This window comes from Labeo rohita, chromosome 5 (assembly GCF_022985175.1).
Source record: "Labeo rohita strain BAU-BD-2019 chromosome 5, IGBB_LRoh.1.0, whole genome shotgun sequence".
NCBI lineage: Eukaryota > Metazoa > Chordata > Actinopteri > Cypriniformes > Cyprinidae > Labeo > Labeo rohita.
In genome coordinates this window covers 40283520-40308419 of record NC_066873.1, presented here as the reverse complement: position 1 = coordinate 40308419, position 24900 = coordinate 40283520, and the positions used below count along the sequence as shown (strand labels likewise).

Below are 24900 nucleotides of genomic sequence, written 5' to 3'. Positions count from 1 at the left end.
GTTCAGCCAGACAAATACTTTTACTAGTTACACATTACTTAGTGTCTATTCTGATGTCTATTCTGAGTGTTTTATTCTGTACTTTAACCGAGCATTCACTCTCCGAATATCAAAACTTCTCTTCAATGATAGGCTTACCCACCTGTGGCTAAAATTGATCAATCTGCTGGGAAAAGAGAGGGAAATCGAAGAGCATAAAGGGAAAGGATATAGAATCTCCAACTCTTGCTTTGGACTAAAAGTATGACAGCGTACTAAAATTAGGAAACTGACAGCATTGCAACGATAGCAATATCTAGAACCTGTGATCAGTAAACAAGCAGGTTCTTTACAGCGATAAAGGGATTTTCAGTGGGGAAAAATTGAATATGTCAGATTTGCTTTGAGATCAGGATTAGCAATTGTGACTGCAGTAAGATAGGGCAACATGTGATTGTAATTATGTCAAAGGATAACAAAAAACAAATCTAATTCTGTTAATGAACTGACAATTATAATTAGAATGTGAGTTCCTAATGAAATTATGACTGCATTAGGCACTTACTTTCCCACAAGCAGGGTGCAAACCAGAGCCCTGTGACTTTTAAAAAAAAAAAAAAAAAAAGCATGGGTCATAAATCCCTTTTTTGTTTTGTTTTGTTTTGTTTTGTTTTTAGTGTTAGAAACTACTAAATATGTTTTTTAAACCAAAAAAATGTGCAATTATTAACAGATTTTAGTGACCAAAAACAATATTTTAAACTAGTTACTTGTTTGGTTACTTACTTGTTTTCCCATTTTTGTATTATTATTTTAGTATTATTTTTAGATTTTATAAATATTTTTATATTTACTTATAATGTATATTGTGTAAATTACACAAATCAAGGTTAACATTATATGAAACATTATATTTTTGCTGGTCTTAAAAAGTCTTCATTTGTCCTTTCACAAATTAAAGTCTAAAAAAAGGACTTAAATCATACAAAGTCTTAAATTCATAAAGTCATGGCATTAAATGCTGCATGCAATGCAAAAAACAGTATCTTCTTCCTCCATTGTCACTTTGCTTTCGAATCCAAAAATATGAACATCCTTAAATCAAGATACATTTATTTAAGTATAAAAAGACAGGAAAGTCTTTATTTCTGAGAAACGGAGCAAAACGAAGTTTGTTTTTAAAAACAATGTAAAAAATGCTGCTGCAATTAGTTATAACTTTTAGAATGAACTTTTATAACAAAATTTGTTGAGATAAATATCCAAACTTAATTCAACTAAAGTTACGTAATTTAAAAATTGTAAGAATTTATGTTGAAACACCAGTTGAAACAACACATTATTACTCACATTATTACTTTATTTATTTATTTATTTATTTATTGAAGAACAAATATCTGTCAAAGGGGAATGAAAACTTGTTTTCCATTTGAAATTGAATCAGATTTTTTTTAAAAACAAGACTTTTTATTTTGTCACTTTACTTTTCAAGTAAATGGATATTTATTTAAGAATCTTTAGAAATGTGCACTGCAAAACAACAAGACAAAAATACTGAGGAAGAACATGTTGTTGTTGTTGTTGTTAATGGACATCAGTTGCTAATAAAACTCATTGTGTGCTGAATGGTATTCCTTTCAATTTATCCCTTAAATTTTATTAGAAAAAGGTCTTTAAAGAGTTTAAAATTTACCTTCATAAAACCTCCAGAAACCCTGATGCAATGAACAATAAATAAACTGATTCTCATTTTACTCGTTGGTTGAAAAAGGCAAAAATCAAATATAAATAAGAGACATATAAAAATAATCTTGTGCAGTGTATGCTGTATACAACCAAGATTATGCAACAAAATAGTGTTGACTGATCTAGTTTTGTTTTTTAATATCAAGTCACTAGTTTGGAGCACAAACGTTGTATTAAGCAGTTTGTAGGAGAGTCTGTGCAAAATAATTGTTTTTAAACTTTTTCTCCCAGTGTAGTTTGGTATTATCTTTATTCATTTGGAATACAGTACAATGTCACAGGTGGATACATACATTTTGTGCACTCCGTAAACACACTTCACAAGGTGAAATGAATGAATAAGGTTACATCGACCCTCCTCGGAGAGCGTAAGTCACACTAATAAACATATGCATGGCACATTGATTATCCACATTCAAAAATAGTTCATCCCAACAGAAGTATATTCAGACCTGATAGGAATATCATAGAAATGTCATCACTGTAAACAATATTCTTTATGAGCATTAAAAAAACAGCATAAGGCAAAGTAAGAAATGTCACAGGACAACATTCAACACGCTCGACGTCTCAAGTATGGAAACGGGCCAAAGCACGGCCAAATACTTGTTTACATAAAATAATGTGAGCTGAATTTTTTGCGCATCTCTTTAGAAATACACAGAAATGTGGCTCACGTCTCGAATAAAGCCATATATGTCATATATTGCCATCTTTTTAACAAAAATAATGAAGCTCTACATGTATCGGTTTAATCTTACAAACATAAACATCTTGATAATTTATGTAATACAAAAAAATCTGGCTATAATAAAAAATGACTTCAATGTGAAATTACTAAAAATCTTGGATACTAAAGTGCTCTACAGATAATAAACTACTGGTCTGATTAATGAGAGAAGAGAACCAACCTCTTTTGTACAAACCAACATTCTCATTAAAATCCACAGCTATATGTATGTACTTAGCATTTCTCAACCCACATTTCCTATTCGCTTTCATGTATTGCTTAAATATATCCTCCTCAGCCAAGATGACGCAAATAACAAACCTTATAAAAAATGTATGTTTTTTTTTTCAGATACCCTTTCTCATGATGCCAAGTAGACATGAAATACTCATATATAATATATGCTTTAAATTGAATGTACGTTATAATGAAATATATATTTTGAATGTTTCATTTAAGTTCCAATTAAAAATGGAACATAAGATTCATATACAGGTGTCCCCCAGTAACAAGCATAATAAAGCTTAGGATGAAGAAGGTTTTAATCAAAATATATGTCCTGACGGCATTAAACAAGGCAACATCAACAAGGCATTGGTTTGCATTTAATTTGTCTTGGGTCATTTGTCAGATAAGTAAATAAGTCTTTGCTTCACAGCAAAAATTGCTTTGTCAGGGAACCTGAAAATTGCTTTATGTGGCAAAGCCTTCAATTAGCTGGTTTAATTCAAGTTGAAAATAGTTTAATTTAATATTAAATTAAAAAATTTTAAACCTTAAATTGACTAATTTTATTTATGTTTAACATATAGATATATTAGTGCTGGCTGACGATTAATCCCGATTAATCACATCCATAATTAAAGTACATAATATGTGTGTGTACTGTGTATATTTATTATGTACATATAAATACACACACATGCATGTGTATATTTAAGAAAAAAGTTAAGTTTATATATTAAATATATTAATATATCATATAAATTATATGAATATAAATATATACATGTAAATACATGTTAATATTTTCAAAATATATACTGTGTATGTGTCTTTATATATACATAATAAATAACAGTACACAAACATATATTATAAACAAAAACGTTTATTTTGGATGCAGTTAATCACGATTAATCATTGCCCAGCACTAATTATTACGGCTGTCAAACGATTAATCGCATACAAAATAAAATATGCCAAATATATGTGTGTGTACTGTGTGTAATTATTATGTATATATAAATACAAACACATTCATGTATATATTTAAGAAATATTTACAGGTATATGCATTTATTATAATTATTTAAATCATTTATTTTAGATATAAATAAAACTATTTTGTACATAACATATTTCTCCTAAATATATACAATAATTTGTGTGTATTTATATATAATGAATAATTGCACACAGTACACACACATTTATTAGGCAAACTCAAACTTTTATTTTGTATGCGATTAATCACGATTAACGGCCCTACTAATTGTAGAATTTAGTTTAATAATAAATTTAATTATTTTAAACCTTACAATAACTGGTTAATGCAATTTAATAATGCAAATTCTAATAATGCAATTTAATAATGCAAATTCTAATAATGAATTACATAACTTCAAACCTAAAATTAATTGATTTTAGCTATTGTCAAAAATTTTGTTTAATAATGTAATTAATTTTAAACATTAAATTAACTGGTAACATGAATAACGTAACAATTAATGGTCAAAAATTTTAACTGGTTTTATTTTATATATATATACACAATATATATTTTATATTTAGTTTATATATATATATATATATATAAATTAAATTATTATTAAGATAAATCTAATACATGTTATTATAATAGGTTAGCCAGCAGAAATAGATTCTAGCCACTTCAAATTAAGCATTCAACACTACTCTGCTTTTCTTGTATTTCTTTTTTTTAATAAGCAGCTATTGTGAATAATTAATTCTGTTGGATCTGATTTACCAAGCACAAATAAAACTCTGGGGCAGACGGGGTTACCAGCCAATCCGGTAATGATATAATGAGAACTCCCTTATCAGGTTTTGCTATTCTGGATGAGTTTTGAATAATAGGCTATTCTCTGGTTCAAGATAATTTGCTATTTAAAGCGATAATATTTTGCTTGCGGCTCAGGAACATTATTAGCTTTCCCATTTCTAATAATGAATACGGAATCGTGCCTGAATAATGGGGGAAACCTGTACATTGTTGTCCTGTGACTCCTCTTGGACTATCACTCGATCGTAGTGCTCGTGTGTGCGCTGAGACGGGTGTTTCCATCCATTGCATATTTCATTTATACCTGGACATCCAAATATAAGAGTTTCATGGTGCTGTAACTAACAGCTAAATCAATTCAGGCCCTGGGCAGAGTTGAAAACTAATGTTATACCCTGGAAAATGCCCTTCAACAGAATGACACACTTACAGCTGATACATATTCAAACCCTGACATTCATATTTGAAACATTATTCACACCTTAGATACTCCGTTTTGCTATCATCAAGTCGACCTGCACACAAACTACTGTTTCCCAGGAAAACACGGAACGATGTCACAAACGGCACATTCATATTGGACATATGAACGATATATTTTGAAACAGAAGTGAAACACTGACATACCACAGTGTTTGCTCTCAGGTTATATTAATACACATATTTCTTACATCGCAAACGAATAAAAACATCATGATCGTCCAGGTTTGGCGATAAGCTTAAATGGACATCAATTTGGTTCGAAAACAACCATTAAATCCTGATATGTCAGAAATCAAATATATGTGACTTTACGTAATCATTTGGTATCATTTCATGCCAGTCGTGTCATTTAAATTCAAAAGCTCCTAATTATCAAGTGTGATAACTACAGTGCAAATGTTGGCAAAATGTAACAGTTACATTTGCACCGATGAGTGTTGTTGATCGACCAAACAGTAAGCCTGAAAATGCATAGTGTATTTCAGGTGAAAAGAAGTCGTTTTGATCAACATACTGTAAAACACTGAAAGGAATAGTTCACCCAAAAATGAAATTTGCTGACAACTACCCTCAGGTTGAGGAGTTTCAGAACAGATTTGGAGAAATTTAGCATTGCATCACATGCTCACAAGTAGATCCTCTGCAGTGAATGGGTGCCGTCGGAATGAAAGTCCAAACAGCTGATTAAAAACATCACAATAATCCACAAATAATCCACACCACTCCAGTCCATTAATTAACATCTTGTGAAGTGAAAAGCTGCATGTTTGTAGGAAACAAACTCATAATTAAGGCATTTTAACTTTAAAACTGTCACTTCAGAATAGTTCATAATCCATAATATTGCTTTGTCCAAGAAAAAAGTCCTCACATCACATTAAAATCCACCAACATGTTTGTTTTTGGACTGTTTTTATTTATAAACAGTGCTTGCTCTGTGCATATTTCTCTCCTGATTCAGAATAGACAACTTTTTTTTAAAGTAATATTACGGATTTAGGAGTTGTATGTCAGCCAGAGGCAATGGTTTAAAGTTAAAAAAATCCTCATGGATATGTTTCTTACAAACGCAGATTTCGCTTCACAAGACGTTAATTGATGAACTAGAGCTGCGTGGAGTTTTGTGATGTTTTTATCAGCTGTTTGGACTCCCATTCACCACTGAGGATTCATTGGTGACCGAGTGATATAATGCTAAATTAATCTACTTCTTGAATGGCCTGATGGTGATCTGTTCCTTTAATACTGTACAGGTTTGTCACTAGTGGTATAGCATCACTTTTGGGTTGTTTCACGCCCCCTTTGGCCATATGGAGTACTACTACAATCATCTCAGGCATGTGCAACAGGTAAAAACCAACAATAGTTACTGGACAAACACAAGACTAACGTTGCATGACATGAGCATGCCCTAAACAGCCCTTATTCTCATGCAAGGGATCAGTATACTGAATGTAAAAGATGTCAGAAACGGCCTCCGCTGCATATCCAACTCTTCAAACGTGTGAGACGGGTCTTTCTTCGGAAAATTTGTTTTGGGATCTAATATATAGTTGAATGGATGTACAGCTGAGCTCTACTGGTACATCCAAGCTATTGTAAATCCATGCATCGTCATGCATTGAAGAGTAGGATCCTCGGTTTGGCGATGTCCATGCGGCTAAACTCACCCAAAACATACTGAAGAGGGAGAGAGAGCGGTTGAAGGGGAAACTTTTTAGAGTCCATTACAGTAGAAACTTCTTCTTTCTCTCTTTTCATGTATTTTTTTTTATCAGACCTTTTTGGGTAAGACACAGTATGTTTGCGTTTATATATATCTGTGTGCATTACGTTTGTCAAATATGAAAAATTCTGTCCTGTGGAAGCTGTAGCTCATCTCAAAAATATTTCAGTCACAACATTTGGATTTCACATAAATAAAATTAACTTTTCAGCTGCTCCAGTTTATGTGTGCATGTTTTTTTTGTTTTTTTTTAAGCCATTTTTGTCACTGTTATTTGTTGAAATGAATCTATCCATTCAGTTACTTCATGCCACTGCGAAGCACCTGATTGGCTGCGATAAGCATGACGCTGATGATGAAAGCGATCGCAAAGGCGCAGATCAGACTCTTCCGTACGCATGTTTGCTTCACCTGCTGGGTCGGGCTCTCCGCTGAAGAAGCAGAGAGAAATTAATCAGAAGATCAGGAGATATAAAGCAGTATGACAAGATTAGGAGGTTATTGATTGAAATGGAATGAAAAATATGGGGTGTTGTGACCAAAAAGTGTTTGAAAGATAGTGTACATTACTGGATGCTTCAAAAAAAAAGGTTTATAAATATGTAGGACTGCAAGAAATCATATCTCCTTGTCAAAACCTAGCAAGATGCATGCTTAGGCGTGTTATGCCGCCTTCTAAGATAACTTATTTTGAACTAAATTAAAGGAGGCATCACAAATATCCTTTAGAGATTTAAGACTCAGAATCTCAAAATGTTTTGCAACCACCTCCATGAAAGCCCATGGACGTTGGCGGATAGAATTGAGGGAAATTTTAAGTAAAAATGTACTGAAAAGTAATGCTAAAAATATTTTTAACCATACGTATTTTTTTCCTTATCATTAATCAAGCTCATCAATCAATCATTGCTCATTAATCAAGTCTTGTGTATTTCACTTACTGTAAGATGCAGCACTATTTGTATGATGTCATACATACTGTACACTATTGTTCAAAAGTTTGGGTTTGTACAATTTTTTACAAATATTTTTGAAAGAAGTTTCTTATGCTCACCAAGGCTACATGTATTTAATGAAAACTGCAATTTTGTGAAAAATTATTGCAATTTAAAATAACCATTTTTTATTTTAACATACTCTAAAATGTAATTTATTCCTATTATGCAAAGCTGAATTCTTCAGTGTCTTCAGTGTCACATGATTCTTCAGAAATCATTCTAATATGCTAATTTGCTGCTGTTTTATTCATTATTATCAATGTTGAACGGCTATTCTGCTTAACATTTTTGTAGATATTGTATGTTCAAAAGAACAGCAATTATTTGAAATAGAAATCTTTTATAGCATTATAAATGTCTTCACTGTCACTTTAGGTTAATTTATTGCATCCTTGCTGAATAAAAATACTAATTTATGAAAAAAAAAAAAAAAAGTCATACTGACTCCAAACATTTGAACAGTAGTGTGTGCCTAGATCAAGATATGTTACCCTGAGCCACAAAGCCAGTCATAAGGGATGGTTTGTATGGTTTGTTAGGATAGGACAATACTTGGCTAAGATACAACTATTTGAAAATCTGGAATTTGAGGGTACAAAAAAAAAAAAAAACATTTTTTATACTTTTCAAGCACAAAAGCTTGTGTAGCACAGACTCTGGGATGCACGTTCACGACGCTACATACTACTGAATCACGTCAAAAGGTCACGCGGAACGTAGGCGGAACTACAGACCCAGTGTTTACAAAGTGAATGCGCAAAGACTAAGAAAGTGCAAGTAAGTTTGTAAATGCTGTTTACAAACAAAAAGGTACAACGATGTCCTCCTCTCAAGTTGTAGGAGAAAATAAGATGGAGTTTTTCGCCATACTCAGTACACAGACGATGAACTTACACGTGATTCGTAGTAGTGATGGGAAGTTCGGATCATTTTACCGACTCGGACCATTTCATTCATTTTAGCAAAATATAATTCAAATGTTACGTGTAACTTCCCTAACACATCTACTGCTTACACAAACGTTGATCACACTAAAAACAAGACAAAACTATAATGCTATAAGAAATGATTTAAAGATTAATTCATTGTTTACCTGGGTCTTTAGTCTATGATTAGCTCACCTCACCTCTTATCCGACAAGTTTTCGGGTTTGAGTCGTTCGTTCATCACGTGACAGCCCCATAAGATGAACAAATGACTCGAAAAACCTGAAGACTTGAAACAGGTGAACTAATTCCAGTACAGAACCTAATAGGATGTTGCGCATACGCGACTAAACAAATCAATCCCGAGATGACTCGTTCTTCACGAGTCACGTTGAAGATTCGTTCAGAATGAAAGAATTGTTCAAGAACGACCCATCACTAATTCGTAGCATCATGGACGCGCATCCCAGAGCCTGTGCTACATGAGCTTTTGTGCTTAAAAAGTATATAAATTTTTATTTTTCAAAAAAAAATGACCAATCGTTTCGCTAGATAAGACTCTTCTTCCTCGGCTGGGATCGTTTAGAGCCCTTTGAAGCCTCATTTAAACTGCATTTTGGAAGTTCAAAAACAGGGCACCAATAAAGTCCATTATATTATATTTTTACATTAAATTTTTTTACATTAAAGTAATAATAATTCAACTTGAATTTTAGCCAGAGCTGTGCACTGAGAAAGAAAAAAACATTCTTACTGTCAATGTCAACCTGGCAGTCCTCAGGATTTTCGATGTGATTCTCCTCTGTCATGATGATATTCTCAATGTCCTTCATAGTCAAGTGGTCACAGAAGGTGTCATATAAGAGTCTCTTCAGCTCTTCCACAGTCAGCTTCTGCATGTCACACTGAAAATAGAGACCAAACTGTATGATTTCATTCTGAAATTCTCTAAGTGATCTTTAGCTAGTCTAAATGCATTACATTTTTGCATTTAGTAGACGCTTTTAGAGGTATATAGTACATATGTGACCCCTGACCACAAAACCAGTCATAATGGTCCATTTTTTGAATATCAGATTTATACATCTGACGTTTATACATCTAAAAGTTAAATAATCATTCCATTGACGTATGGTTTGTTAGGATAGGACAATATTTGCCTAAGATACAACTATTTGAATCTGAGGGTGCAAAAGAATCAAAATACTGAGGAAATCGCCTTTAAAGTTCTCCAAAATAAAATTCTTAGCAATGCATATTACTAATCAAAAATTAAGTTTTGATATATTTATGGTAGGACATTTACAAAATATCTTCATGAAACGTGATCTTTACTATACCCTAATGATTTTTGGCATAAAAGAAAAATGGATCATTTTGACCCATACAATGTATTATTGGCTATTGCTACAAATATACCCATGCTACTCATATCTGGGTTTGGGATCCAGGGTCACATACAGTATATCAGTTCATGCATTAATGAAGTTTTCATGAAAGTCAAAATGAAACAAACAACATATGCAACCATATGCAATGTTTCATTTCTATAATGTGTCATATTTCAGAATATAACTTGATTTTGTTCTTTTTGAATTATTTGATTAAAAGTGGACTGAAGGACATATAGGAAGTCATCTTTCCAGAAAGCTGTTTTGTTTTGCACACATTTTGAATACAAAAACAAGTTTCTTTTCTTTGAAATAACATGCATGATGAATTTCTGATAAGAAATGTTTTGTAAAAAAGTAGGTGGGGATGATTTAAATTTCAGTGTGCATATATTCATAGCTCCGAACTCATGAATACACAGAGAGACGGTTAAGAGGGAGACCCCCGTAGCTATTTGGGGTCAAACACGCTGCTAAAAAATGCACCAGCAGAGAGCTGTGATTAGAGAAGCAAACCCTTTGGGGGAATCACCATATGGCCCAAACAAATGATATTCTGCTCTTCTCACTCGGAGACATGCAGCCTTATGAAATCTATTAATGAACCTTGCTTAAAGTCATCATGTCACATAGCAATATATCTGTACTCAGATATGTAAATGTGTATAAATGTTTAAAGAATAGGAGGCCCTTTATATGAATCAGTTCCCATAAGGTGATTCATGTCTGCTTGTTGGATTTCACAGAAGGCATTGAAAGTGTATCTAATCTGGTTTCTGTGTGTGACAGGGGTAGACAAGAAGCAGCAGACTTTGTGCCTGTTGTCACTTGGAATAAGAGAGAAGTGGCTAATAATCACCTTCCAGAACACAGAGTCAAAATTGGTTCCGTTGAACTTGTCAGGCATCCCGGCAGCCGAGAGTTTGGGCCCCAGGAGAGTAACAAATTCCTCAAAATCCACCTGGCCGTCTCCTAAAAAACAGACCGTGAAGCATTAGATGCATTCTAGCACCACATCAAGTTCCGGTTGTTGGCTCCAGGATATGAAATGTGTATAGAAATGGACATAAATCTAATATTTTCTGACGGGATTGTGTGCTGAATAGAGCATGCCTGCATTTGAATTGAATAAGTTATCAATGCAGAATTGTAATTTAAGTTTAATGAAGAATCAAAATGGGCTGGGGAAAAAATCATATTGCTGTAAAGTCATTTAAAAACACATTTCATTTTTAAGTATGAATTACCCATAAATATGTCACAAAAATCAATAATTAATTAAATCCTAAAAAATGTAAATCTATAATAAACAAATATTTCACTTACTAAAAATGTTTTATTTGTTAATCTGCATGCCATATGACTTAAACAAGAGAATCAGATAATATTACTGAAATATTAACTAATATTAACTAACTTCAGGGGGTAAAGTAAATACTGTATTTTACATCAAAAGGGTTTGGCTAGGAAAAAAACTTTGGGAATTCTGGAAAATAGAGTATTTCTAGAAATATTAGATGATATCAATAATGAATACCACCAACAGAGGTTTGATATTTTATAAAATTAATATTAATAATTTTTTTAAACAAGTTAACTTTCATTTTGTGATTCTGACAATATTAAAATGCTACTGCTCTTAATAGTAATGAGTTTGGAGATGTCTAATCAGTTATGAAAAAAATGTCACATATCTGAGAGTAAATAGTTGTAATTAAGCAAAATATTGATTTCATAACAATAATACCATTTATAATTAATAATTTGTAAGTAATGATAATTATTACATACTTAGACTAATTAAACTGCTCTGTTAAAGGGGTCATCGGATGCCCATTTTCCACAAGTTGATATGATTTTTTAGGGTCTTAATGAAAAGTCTATAATATACTTTGGTTAAAAATTCTCAATGGTAGTGTAAAACAACACCCTTTTTACCTTGCCAAAATCAGCTCTGCAAAAATCATCTCATTCTGGTCGAGGCTGCTTTAAACGCAAATGAGCTCTGCTCTCCCCACCCCTCTCTTCTCTCTGTGGATTGATGAGCCTGTTTACTTTAGCCACTTTAGCATTTAGCCACTAAACTTGCTAACTAGCACATTATTAGGAAAGGCGATCACAAAGATTCATTAAAAAAAAACCCTTATACTCACTTCTGCTGTAAGTGAAGCTGGATCATGAATGATTCGCGCGAACATAGACAAATATATGTAGATCGGGAGGCGCATTCCCTTCACAAACAAACGTAATCCACTGCATCTTCAGTGGCTCAGATGTCGGGAGTAAATGACGACCACTATGTTCATTATTACATCCAGCAACACAACACCTCAATCGCTCAATCTGAGATATTCTTGTCTAACTTACATCCCTGCTCCAGCATCAAAACATGGAAGTTGGACTGTTACAGCTGATCTGAGGTAAGACGCTCATGTCAATCAACTGTTGTGGGAGCGGCCTCTGTCGGTGTGACGCCACAACGACAGGCATCTGAGAATGGCTTGATGTGAAAAAAGGAATATTATTTTTACAGATTAATAAAAAACGACTGCATGGATTATCATTATAGGGTAGATTTGTACATACACTGCCAACACACATTAATGTTCAAACTGCATGTAAAAGTGAACTTAGCATCCGATGACCCCTTTAAAGGATTTTCTGAATGGCAATTCTCAAATATTCAACAGCCACTGTTTTTTTAACCTTTTTCTTTCACTCCAGTTTGACTTCCTAGTTAATTCATGTTCAAACTTATTAATTAAAATGAAGCGAATTCTTTTTGCCTGGGTTTCCATGCTAGTCATTGAATGGTTGGCTAACTGACTAGTCCTTTGCTAAATTAGTTTATCTATTTTTTTTTTGTTAGCTTCAATATTTTTAGTGTCAGATTGAGTATAACTTTTTGGAATGGTTTTATCTAGCTGAAAGACCGTCTCTGAGACGTTCTTTAAAGCACCGCCGCTACAGCCATCAAAGCACCGCTTTCGCCTTCAATTAATTTCAAGACAATTACTGTCAAACTTCAAAACGCCTACTGTGAACAGTGTTCTCATTATTAGCCCATGCATAATCCCTATGTCTCCATGCATTGTGAAGAATATGATAGTTTGGAGCAATAAAAGGTTACAGTTATTTAGCGTCTCTGTTTGTTGAATATCTGTCAATTGTGGTTGGCATCCCTACAGTGCCAAGAAATGCATCTGACTGGTGTCTGGTGGGTTTCCTTAAAGAGATACTTCACCCCTATTTATATATAAGACATTCTGTCTTCTGCAGAGCACAAAAGACCATTTTGAAATAAAATATTGGACATCTTTTCTGTTCGAGAGAAGAAAAAAATATATATTGAAACTGAAATTTTTTGAATGGATCTTTTAAGCAGCTTGTACTGCAAAAAAAATGATCATAATTTAATGGTAAAAGACTTAAACATGCTATAGTAAAAATATGTAATTGGTTAAGTCTAAGTTCTCTTACAGCAACCCCCCCCTCAACATACATTTCCTGAAAAACTCACACTACTGGATGGTTTCACCGATCAACGCTTTCAGAGAAAAAGGTGGCCTGAGTGGCTTCAACATGCTGTCTGTCAGAGACCATAACATACCTAATAGATTTAAATAAATTAAATTAGATTTGCTCTTCACTGACTGAAACTGACAGGTGGTTTTTATGAAATTTAGATCACTAGCTTCTCAGTTTAAAACACTGAGGCAAGTTTGATAAAAGGATGTTTTAGATATTCGAATTTACCTCAGTTTATGGAAAAGCTACTGTGTGCTTTTTTCATTAACACCTCTGTTTTTATGGTGGTTATGGTGATTGAAGAAAACATTCCAGGATTTTTCTCCATATAGTAAACTCCAATGGGGTTTAAGGCCAAATTGCAGTTTCATTGATATCCCAGCCAAGGAATAAGGGTTTTATCTAGTGAAATGATCAGTCATTTTCTGAAAAAATAAAAATGTATGTACTTTTTAACCACAAATGCTCATCTTGCACTAGCTCTGTGATGCCCATCCTCGATTTCACGCATTGTGTAATCATGTTGGAAAGGTTGTGCACGGTTAGTCCTTCGTCGGTGTACTCCGATTCAAAAAGATGGAGTAGGGCAAAAAACTCTGATTTTCTCCTCCAATTTCAAAATTGTCCGACATTGTTGTTTAACCTTATTTTGTAAAGGCCGTTTGACTTTCTTTGCACGTTCACTGTCAGTACTTCCGCCTAAGTCACGTGTGACCTTTTCAAAGTCATAATGCGTGAGGTCAAGCTAAAGCAAGGTGAGTATTAGTGGTTAAAAAGTATATAAAGCTTTATTTCTTTTAGAAAATGACAGATCGTTTTGCTAGACAAGTCCCTTATTCCCCGTCTGGGACCATGAAGCTGCACGTGAAATTGCAATTTGGAGGATCAACTCGTTGATCCCCATTGAAGTTCACTATATGGAGAAAAATCCTGGAATGTTTTCCTCAAAATCCTTCATTTCTTTATGACTGAAGAAAGAAAGACATGAACATCTTAGTTGACATGGCGTAAATTATCAGGACATTTTTATTCTGGAAGTGAACTAATCCTTTAATGAAATATCCAAATTTGAAGTTAAATCCATAAGACTTAAAATGTTGCTGCTGTATTTGTTCCTGTAACCACAGCTGCTGTTTTTTTTAACTGCTAATTTCACAGATCTTTTTTCCAGCACATCAGCTCCCATGCCGAGGACAACTATCTATTCTTGTTTTCTGAGCATGGCACTCCATTCACAGTCTTGTGTATGTGTTTCCTCACCATCCATGTCGAGTCTTTGAATGATGACCTCCAGCTCGACCTCATTGGGCATGTACCCTAGAGAACGCATGGCCATGCCGAGCTCCTGCTTTGAGATGAAGCCATTCCCATCTCGATCAAACACCTTAAACGCCTCCCGGATTTCTGAGGAAGAGAGCAACACATAGATCTGTAAGACGGCGCTATATACGTCCAATATTAAAACTATTACTTTGCAACACTGTTCTACGAGACAGATATTAAAATCACCACACCGAAGTGACTCAAACAAAAAGCGATGATTGCAGCATATTGATTTTTCGCACAATAATTCACTTCAGCAGAGCGCAGTCCTTCTCGACTTGATTGATTTAAAACAAAGGAGCAGGATGATTTCCGTTGCATCCAAACAGGCTTGTTAAAAGACGCTAAAATGCCGCAATACATACGGTTGGTTGAGCCAAGTTGTTTCACCGTATATGCATTATACATCATCATTAAGTCATTTGCAATTTTCCACTTGTCACGCCATGATGCCATATTCATAATTATGAAATATGAGCCACTCTGGCTGCAAGATATTACTATAAATCCAGATAATATATTCAATACGGAGTGTGAACCGGAGTATTCGCTACTTGCTTTGCTGTAGGTTTGATAAATGGCTATTTGGACATGAGGTCCAAACAAAAACAGCACATTAAATCTATCGCTCCCCTGAGTGAAGGAAATTAGGGAGGAAATATGAGAAAAATACAAGAAATGATGGTACTGTGGTCCAAATAAGCCAACAGCAACAGATGGTGAAAGAAACTTTACTCTGCATTACGGTGGAAGTAAGCAGATTTCAAACGGAAGTGAAGTGTGGGCTCTAATTTGCTCATTTCAAAGCAAAACAATTTAGCTGCAAGCAACACATTTGGAGGCCGGAAAAAAAAGAGAAATGTTTTAAAGAAAAATAAGATGCTTCTAGCTCGCCAGATGAGAGACAACTCAAACAGGATATTCAGAGTCATTTGCATTTGATTTTAATGATTATTAAAAAGCTAATTATTCAAGAAGCTCAACAAGTAGACTGTACAGTAAGTATACCAAACACATTAACAACTAGAAACAGAAATTAAGAACTTAACCATTCTGATTAAAAAAATTAATAAAATAAATAAAACTATTTATTTTAGTTCTTTTTAAGAAAAAAAAACAATGCAATTTAATTGCCAATAGGTGAGACAAAAATTGTTAATTTTTTGAGTTATAAAATAATACGACTGACAAAACTGTGCATCTTTAACTACACATCCTATGAACAACCAGTAACCGGGACAAAGACGAAAGGGAGTTTTCGGGCAATAAAACAAAAGTTTAATACAGCTTAATTTTGAATGTGTCCCATCTAATTTTATTCTTTTCTGAGCAAAAAAAAAGAAAAGATTTTTACCATGATTTACAGAAGAAACGCACTGAAATGTCATTTAGTGTAAAAAGAGTTCATATAACAAAGATCATGTCAGGCTTGTTTAAATCAAGAATTGTTAGATGATATTAAAAGACTATTTAAGGATCACAGTGCAGCCCCCCCAATCTTTGCCACCATCCTTTAAACCACTAGGTTTTACTTTATCAGCAAGAAGTTTTTTCTCATTTAAAATATAATAAAATTTAGTATGATCACTTTTTGTTTTATACATTTTTAATAAATACAAGTTAAGAATAAGTATGTTATTTCATTGTTGTGTAAATATATCTGTTACGGTGAATGACAATGGAACATTTTTTCACCTGTATTTTGAAATTTTATTTTTACAAAGTTCTTTGAAACAGTAGACACTTAACTTTCATTTACTATGCTTTTTATGTATATAAAACCATTTTTGTAAATTTAATTTGATGTGGACACCAAAAAGAGATTTTATGCATCTCTGATCTATGGAAGGCCGTTTCCGCAATAGAATCATAAATTTATAAAAAAGGTTAGACGCAATCTTTCTATCTAACAATTCTGACTTTTTTTCAGAATTGCATGATATAAACTCACAATTGCGAGTCATAAAGTCAGAATTGTGCCAGAATTTCCGCCACTGAATAAAAAAATTGTAAAAAGTTATTGTGACTTTTTTATCTCACAATTCTGACTTTTTTCTCGCAAATGTGACTTTAAATCTAGCAATTCTGACCTTTTTTCTCGCAAAGCTGACTTTTTTTTTTGAGGGGGAAAAAAAACGAATATGTTCTTACAATTGCGAGATATAAACTTGCAATTCTAAGAAAAAAAGTCACAATTGCGAGTTTATATCATGCAATTTTGACTTTCTCCGAATTGCGAGTTTATATCTCACAATTCTTACTTTATAACTTTGCAGTTGCGAGTTAGTATCATGCAATTCTGAGATAAAAAGTCACAATTACCTTTTTTTTATTTTTTTATTCAGTGGTGGAAACAGGCTTTCCATACTGACCCGACTATACTTTTGGTAAACTAAAATTACCCAGTTAATAAGAGTTGTTAATTCAGACAACACTCTCTTTTTTCTCTCTTCATATTTTAGATGTTAGAAGTGACGCTTTTTGAAATTCCTGTACTTTGTTAAAGTTACTGAGGACAGAAACGCAAAGAGACACAGCAAAATCTGCAAGTGTTTTCTTGTGTCATCCACAAAGTGTAAACTATAATATCATTAAAATCATCTATATAAAATATAACGGTATACAGAATCTCCCCAGCATCAAACCACTGTCATATTCCAATGTCATACGGCTCCAACATTTAAAGTAAAAAAGTATTTTTACAACAGCCAAATGCATTAACGTAATGCACCACATACACTTTTACATGCAGTAAATTTTAGCAAGTTCATAATTATTGTGATTGTTTTAATAGACCTGCAGCCATAGTGATGAATAACTGAACTGTGACTAAAAAAAAAATAATAACAAAATACTAAAGAACACCACAAAAATTATAATTATTATGAAGAACACAAAAAAAAAAAACACTTTAAGTCTTCCATCTAATAAATAATAATGCCTAATAGTTACTTCTGGAGTACAGAAATGGACAACAGGCCTCTTGTCTAAATATATTCTGATTGACAGACAGGTAATTACTATATGCAAAGGTGATAATTTGAGACTTTTTAAGGGAGCTCCATCATACAGTCACTCAACCCACATATGATTGCAAATATACATGACAAACACTTGACTTGCCAACTTTTTGACCGACTGATTCGCTTTTAACCTTTAGCCTTCAATTTAATTTGAGAAATGAGATGAGTATCCTTGGAATGTCATTGCATAATGAATACATGATGCTATGTAGGAGTTGTTTGGAATAGAGAATCAGGTCTCTGTCACAAACACCTCTCAACTCAGTTTCTAAAAACACCATAATGATGTGTGAAACGTGGGGAAATTTGGGAAACTACCGAGGCTCTATAGTGGACTCAACAATGTTCATTGTGCAACAAAGCTTTTGGGAAACCCACCTCTGCCTGTTGCTAGGCAACTGCACAACTGCTCCAACCCACTATTGTAAGGGTTGTGATTAGACCACAGCCCTTCCAGCATGATAGCGCGCGCTTGTCACAGTATATCAAAAAGTTGTACCCGCTCATAAAAATAGCACTTCCTATAAAAATAATAATGATATCTATGAAAGTCAAGCATGCACCTAAAAATGATCCGGTGTGGAATGTGTTTTCAACAATGCTATTTTAAAAATGCAGTTTTTCAGAATATTTAAAGGAATAGTTCAGGGCAACCAAGATGTAAATGAGTTTGTTTCTTCTTCAGAATAGATTTGGAGAAATGTAGCACTGTATTACTTGCTCACCAATGGATCCTCTGCAGTGAATGGGTGTTGTCAGAAAGAGAGTCCAAACAGCTAATAAAAACTTCACAATAATCCACAAGTAATCCACACCACTCCAGTCCATCAATTAACATCTTGTGACACAAATAGCTGCATATTTGTAATAAACAAATACATCATTAAGGCATCACTTCTGGCCAAATTATGCCTCCTAAATCCATAATAACGCTTCCTCCAATGAAAAAGTTCATCTCCCGTCATCATCTTACATCAAAATCCACCAACGTATTTGTTTTAAAATGTTTTGGACTGTTTTCACTTGTAAACAGTGTTTGATCTGTGCATATTTCTCTTCTGGTTCAGATGAGATGACTTTTTCACTGGAGAAAGCAATATTATTGTTTATGGAATCAATTTGATGAGTCAACTTAAAATAATTTGTTACCTGGCTGCCTTTAAAATTTTAAGTTCAGTCAACTCAAAAAAGTTTGGTCAACTTAAATTGTTATACTAAGTGTTATACTAACTTATATATTTGAGTTGATTCAACTTCAAATTTTAAGGCAGCTGGGTAACAAGCCCAGCTTTTAAGTTTAAAGGAGAACTCCACTTCCAGTACAACAATTCTCAAATAATTTACTTATTTAATTCACCCCCTTGTAATCCAAGATGTTTGTGTCTTTCTGTCTTCAGTCGTGAAGAAATGATGGTTTTTGAGGAAAACATTTCAGGATTTTTCTTCATATAATGGACTTCATTGGTGCCCCGATTTTGAACTTCCAAAGTGCAGTTTAAATGCAGCTTCAAAAGGCTCTAAACAATCCCAGCCGAGGAAGAAGGGTCTTATCTAGTGAAATGATCGCTAATTTTTTTTGGAAAAAAAAAATTTGTTTAAGACTAAGGAAGCGCAAGTAAGTCAAACACCGTTTACAAACAAAAAGGTACAATGGTGTCGGACGATTCTGAAGTTGTAGGAGAAAATAAGATGGAGTTTTTCGACATACTGTACCTTTTTTAGCCGGAGTACACAGACGATGAACTTAAACGTGATTTGTAGTAGTGATGGGAAGTTTGGATCATTTTACCGACTCAGACCTTTGAGTCTCGTTCAGCAAAATAAACAAATCTTTTTTCAAATCATTTCGTTCATTTTAGCAAAATGTAATTAAAATGTTACATGTTACTTCCCTAACACATCTACTGCTTACACAAATGTTGATCATACTACAAATAAGACAAAACTATAATGCTATAAGAAACAGAAAAGATTAATTCATTGTTTACCTGCGTCTTTAGTGATTAGCTCACCTCACCTCTTATTGGACAAGTTTTTGGGTTTGAGCTGTTCGTGCATCACGTGACAGCCTCATAAGCTCAACCAATGCAGTGTGAGCCGGAAAAAGAATTGATTAGTTCATCTCTCGAGTCTTCGGGTGTGAGACGTTCGTTCATCACGTGACAGCCCCATAAGATGAACGAACGACTCCAAAAACCCGAAGACTCAAAACTGGTGAACTAAATCCAGTACAGAACCTAATAGGATGTTGCGCATGCGCGACTGAACAAATCACTCCCCGAGATGACTCGTTCTTTCAGAGTCACATTAAAGATTCGTTCAAAATGAACAAATTGTTGAAGAACGACCCATCACTAATTCGTAGCATCATGGATGCGCATCCCAGAGCCTGTGCTACGCCTGCTTTTGTGCTTAAAAAGTATACAAATTTTTATTTTTCCGAAAAAAAAGATCATTTCACTAGATAAGACCCTTCTTCCTCGGCTGGGATCGTTTAGAGCCCTTTGAAACTGCATTTACATTCTGGAAGTTCAAAATCGGGGCACCAATGAAGTCCAATAATATGGAGAAAAATCCTGAAATGCTTTCCTCAAAAACTATAATTTCTTTACGACTGAAGACAGAAAGACATGAACATCTTGGATGACAAGGGGGTGAGTAAATTATCTGTAAATTGTTGTTCTGGAAGTGGAGTTTTCCTTTAACAAACTTAACATTTTTAGTTTGTTGCGACTTAGTACAACTTTACGTTTCAAGTTGACTACACTTATTTGAGTTGTCTGAACTTAAAATTTAAAGGCGGCAGGGTAACAAATTACTTTAAGTTGATTCAACAAATTGTGTTTTTTTTGTGTTTTACAGTGTAAAAAAAAAGTCTTAATAATGGATTCATTTATTACAAACAGGTATCTTTTCACTTCACAAGACATTAATTGATAGACTGGAGTGATGTGAATTACTTGTAAATTATTGTGGTGTTTTTATCAGCTGTTTGGAGATTCCGACGGCACCCATTCACTGCAGAGGATCCATTGGTGAGCAAGTGATGTAATGCTATATTTCTCCAAATCTGTTTTTTTGAAGAAACAAACTACATCTACATCATGGATGGCCTGAGGGTGAGGAAATTCTCAGCAAATGTTTATTTTTTGGAGGTGGAAATTAACTTTCTCTCATCATTTACTCACCCTCATGTTTTTCCAAATTACAACTTTCTTTTTAACAGGAGATTTCAAAGAATTTTGAAGCTCATTATTGAAAGAGATTATCTGCAAAAAAATTACTCTCAGCTATCATATTACTTCAAAAGACTTTCAATACAGCGCTCAAGTCATGGACTATTATGTTTTTATGCGGCTTTGCATCCTTTTTGGAAAAGAAAAAGAATATTTGATTATTTTTTTTGCAGAAGAAACAAAATCATACAGGTCTGGAACAACATGAGGTGAGTAAATGAATAAAAAAAAAACATAATTTCTGTGCACATTGCAAAGCTGCATCATTGACTCTGTTTTCAAATGACTAGGTTTCAGAATATTCATCATTCAACACCATCAACCAGGTAGATTCAAACAGCTAATGTTTTATTTACTGTTTTGCTCAAAATCAACCAAGAACCATCGTGCCTTGACCCACACCTGTGGTATAATTTACATAATTACACCTTTCAGTCCATTGCACATGCAATGCTCATAAATAAAATTTTACTTTTTGTTTTTGAAATAACACAGAAGGTGTTTTTCTGCAAATTTAGTGGCACGAGGCAACAACAACAGCACAAAACCTCGAGTGAATTCAAATCTCTTGTGAGGAACAGATAGCAATCCGATTAAGGGATTGCCACAGGTTTCCTTGGAGTGAAAAACCATTCGATTGGGGAAGTCCATGCCAGAGCACAACACGTTGCCAGATGCTGTGCTGCTGGCATTGGTTAGATTTGTTAGGAAACCTCAGTTCTTTGCCAATTAAATTCTGACCCACCGTATGTATTTGTTTGTAAATGTTTGGGGGATTTTTTTAGTTTGGCTCCTGGAGAAAACTCTACATTTTTAGAACTTGGGGAATATTTCTGGTTTAATACATGTGAGCTCTATTGAGAATATTTGTGGTACAATCCTGATTAAAACAAAGCCATTGATTAAAAAAAAAAAAAAAAAAAAATTTAACTGCTTCACTTCAAGTAGCAATAAATAGAAAACAATAGCCTTATACTAAATGTCTAAATGTCTTGCCTGTTCCCACGTGTTGCTAAATGCTAGTAACAACAACATTTTTGCTGTAAAAAACAAACACAAAAAAAAAAATCAGTTGTACTGAACCCAGAACATTTATTTACACAGTAAAAAAGTATTTTAATTAGAATAAACTTTAAAATGCTTTAAAATAAGTTTACATCAATCACCAGTGCTAATTTAGTATCATTAATCTTTTAAAATGCTTTAAGATATGTTTAAATCAAACACCAGTGTTAATTTAGTATTATTTATACATTTACATTTATATTTGTAATATTCTGAATGAGCTTTTTTTATTTTCAGTTGACGTTTTAGTCATTTTGTGTTTTATCATGTTTATTATTTTTAGATTTCTATAAATTTTATTTTATTAATTTTAGTACTTCAACTAACAATTATTTATTTTACTTAGTTGCCAAAGCAATCTAATTTTCCATCTTATATTTATACTTTTAATTTATACTTTTAATACTTTTAATGCAGCATTACCTCCTAGTAAAAAAGTAATAGATTTAAAATGCATTTATTTTATACTAAGTATAGTTCAAGTGTATTAACATATTTACTGACAAATCGCTTGAGACTTCATGATAAAAATCATTATTTATTTGGAATACTACTTGTGCACAATGCACATTTCTTAATATTACACCTAAAATATGTTTTAATATCACTATTGATGAGGACTGTATGATCTTTAAATAATATCGGTCTTTAGATGCAAAATATTTAAAGTGTACTTAAAGTATACTTGCAATAGTTCCACTTTAGCACAATCAAATATACTTGAGTATATTAGACTTTAAATATACCAGTTTAGTATACTAAAAGTACAGGGTATTTTTAATGAGTACATAATATGTAAATATGTTTGAAGTATACTTAGCATGAAATAGATGTATTTTATATACAGTAACAACACTAATTATCACTAACATTATTTATATTTCTCTATTATTTCAACCATTTTCTTCTCATCTCCAACAACATAAATTCATTGAAGACACCCTAAGGGATCTCTAAAAAACCTCTGCTAGCTCTAAATGTGTCATTCTCTGATGTTGTTTACTTCTGAATATGTGCAGTGTTTTTATTGCAAAATATTAAATAAATAAAAGAGTAAGTGTTTGCCTTATATTATATAACTGTCATCCAGTCTTACACAGAACTAGTCAAAACACAATTTTTCACTGGAGAATACAGATGGATATGTAGTCCTGGACAAAGAGTAACTACAGAAGAGAGATGCATGAAGTTTTCTTCAAAGAGACCTAATTAATCACTTCCGAGTGCTAACTTTCTCTTTGTGAGCCTCTTATAGAGGGATTAAACTGGCATGACAGCCAGTCCAAATCACTGAAAGAGAGAGATAACATATCCATACTTCTCTTTCTGTCCTGCAGTGAGATAAGGGATGTACAGAGAAGAGCTGAATCCCAACTCCCTCTCATGTGGCAATCATATCTGATGACCATAAGCTCAGGGGTTTTTCCAATGCATTATGACAGTCAGAAACTAATTCTATATAATTATGGCGTTTAATTTTACAGATTTCATTTTAGAGACCAAATATTCATCCTTGTAAAGTCTGCTGCTTACTTAAATGTCTGTTCATTAATAGTCTGCCATTTACCTCATCACTATTCTGCTCCATCAACATTTACTTAATTTTACACTTCTCATTTCTATATTAATAAATGTGGACATCATATAGACCAAATATGTGTACCTTTATCATGAAAATTAAATGTTCCTGCTGTTGAAATCTGACATCACACTACCAACAAATCACAAAGTGTTCGGATCACGTTCTGCCATCGTCTTCAAATGCCCTTTGCTGTCTCTTTGTTGTTGTGGGATTTTTACTGATATTGAACCTCTGTGTTTAATCCCTGTGCACCTTCCCTTTAAAAGTCCCAGGAGCTTGAAAGGGCTCGCAGGATCTCTATCATCTGAAGGCAGGGTGCTTCTAATACACGCTGAAGCCCTGTTTGATGTATGAAGGTGCAGTTGCACTTCAAAGCTGTAATGTGTTCTCACAGTTCTCATATAGAGATGCTACTGAAAGAGAAAGACATGAAAGTGCGTGTGTGGGGTTAAAGGACTGTCGAGCCTTCAACACAAACCGCTTTCGTTCTCTCAAACACACTTGCAAACAAATTATGCAAGGAAGGCTTGAATATAATCCATTATGTATGCAAGAGCTCTCTCATTAGTTTTTCATTTAAAGTTATTCATCTATTATGAATACACAGACAGAGAGACAGACAGAAGGATAGATCACTCTATCTATTGTTCTGCCATTCTATCTGTTGTTCTATCCATTCCTTCCAACCATCCATCCATCCATCCATCTATCTATCATCTGTCTGTCTGTCCGTCTGTGTGTCTGTCCATCCATTCATCATTTTATCTATCTATCTATCTATCTATCTATCTATCTATCTGTCTGTCCATCCATCCCTCCATCATTTTATCTATTGTTCTATCATTCTATCATTCTATCTATTGTTCCATCTACCAGATCTATCAGATAGATAGATAGATAGAATGACAGGTAGAATGGCAGAACAATAGATAGAACGATGGATGGATGGATGGATGGAACGGATAGAACAACAGACAGAATGGCAGAATAATAGAACGATAAATAGAACGATAGAACAAATGATAGATAGATAGAAAGATAGATAGATAGATAGAATGACAGATCGAATGGCAGAACAATAGATAGAATGATAGATAGAATGATAGAATGACAGAACGATAGAACGATAGATAGATAG

At 33.5% G+C, this 24900-nt stretch overlaps 1 protein-coding gene across 1 annotated transcript in view; it reads right to left on the bottom strand.

Annotated features, from left to right (window-relative positions):
• Positions 1-1958: 1958 nt before the first annotated feature.
• Positions 1959-24900, bottom strand: part of LOC127165990 (calcium-binding protein 7) — a 41061-nt gene continuing 18119 nt past the window's right edge. The window contains exons 2-5 of the mRNA XM_051111038.1: positions 14794-14937; positions 10865-10977; positions 9369-9519; positions 1959-7121 (exon numbers count right to left, since the gene is read on the bottom strand). Of these exons, the coding sequence (XP_050966995.1) occupies positions 6991-7121; positions 9369-9519; positions 10865-10977; positions 14794-14937 (539 nt within the window). The 3' untranslated portion in view covers positions 1959-6990. The remainder of the gene's footprint in view (positions 7122-9368; positions 9520-10864; positions 10978-14793; positions 14938-24900) is intronic.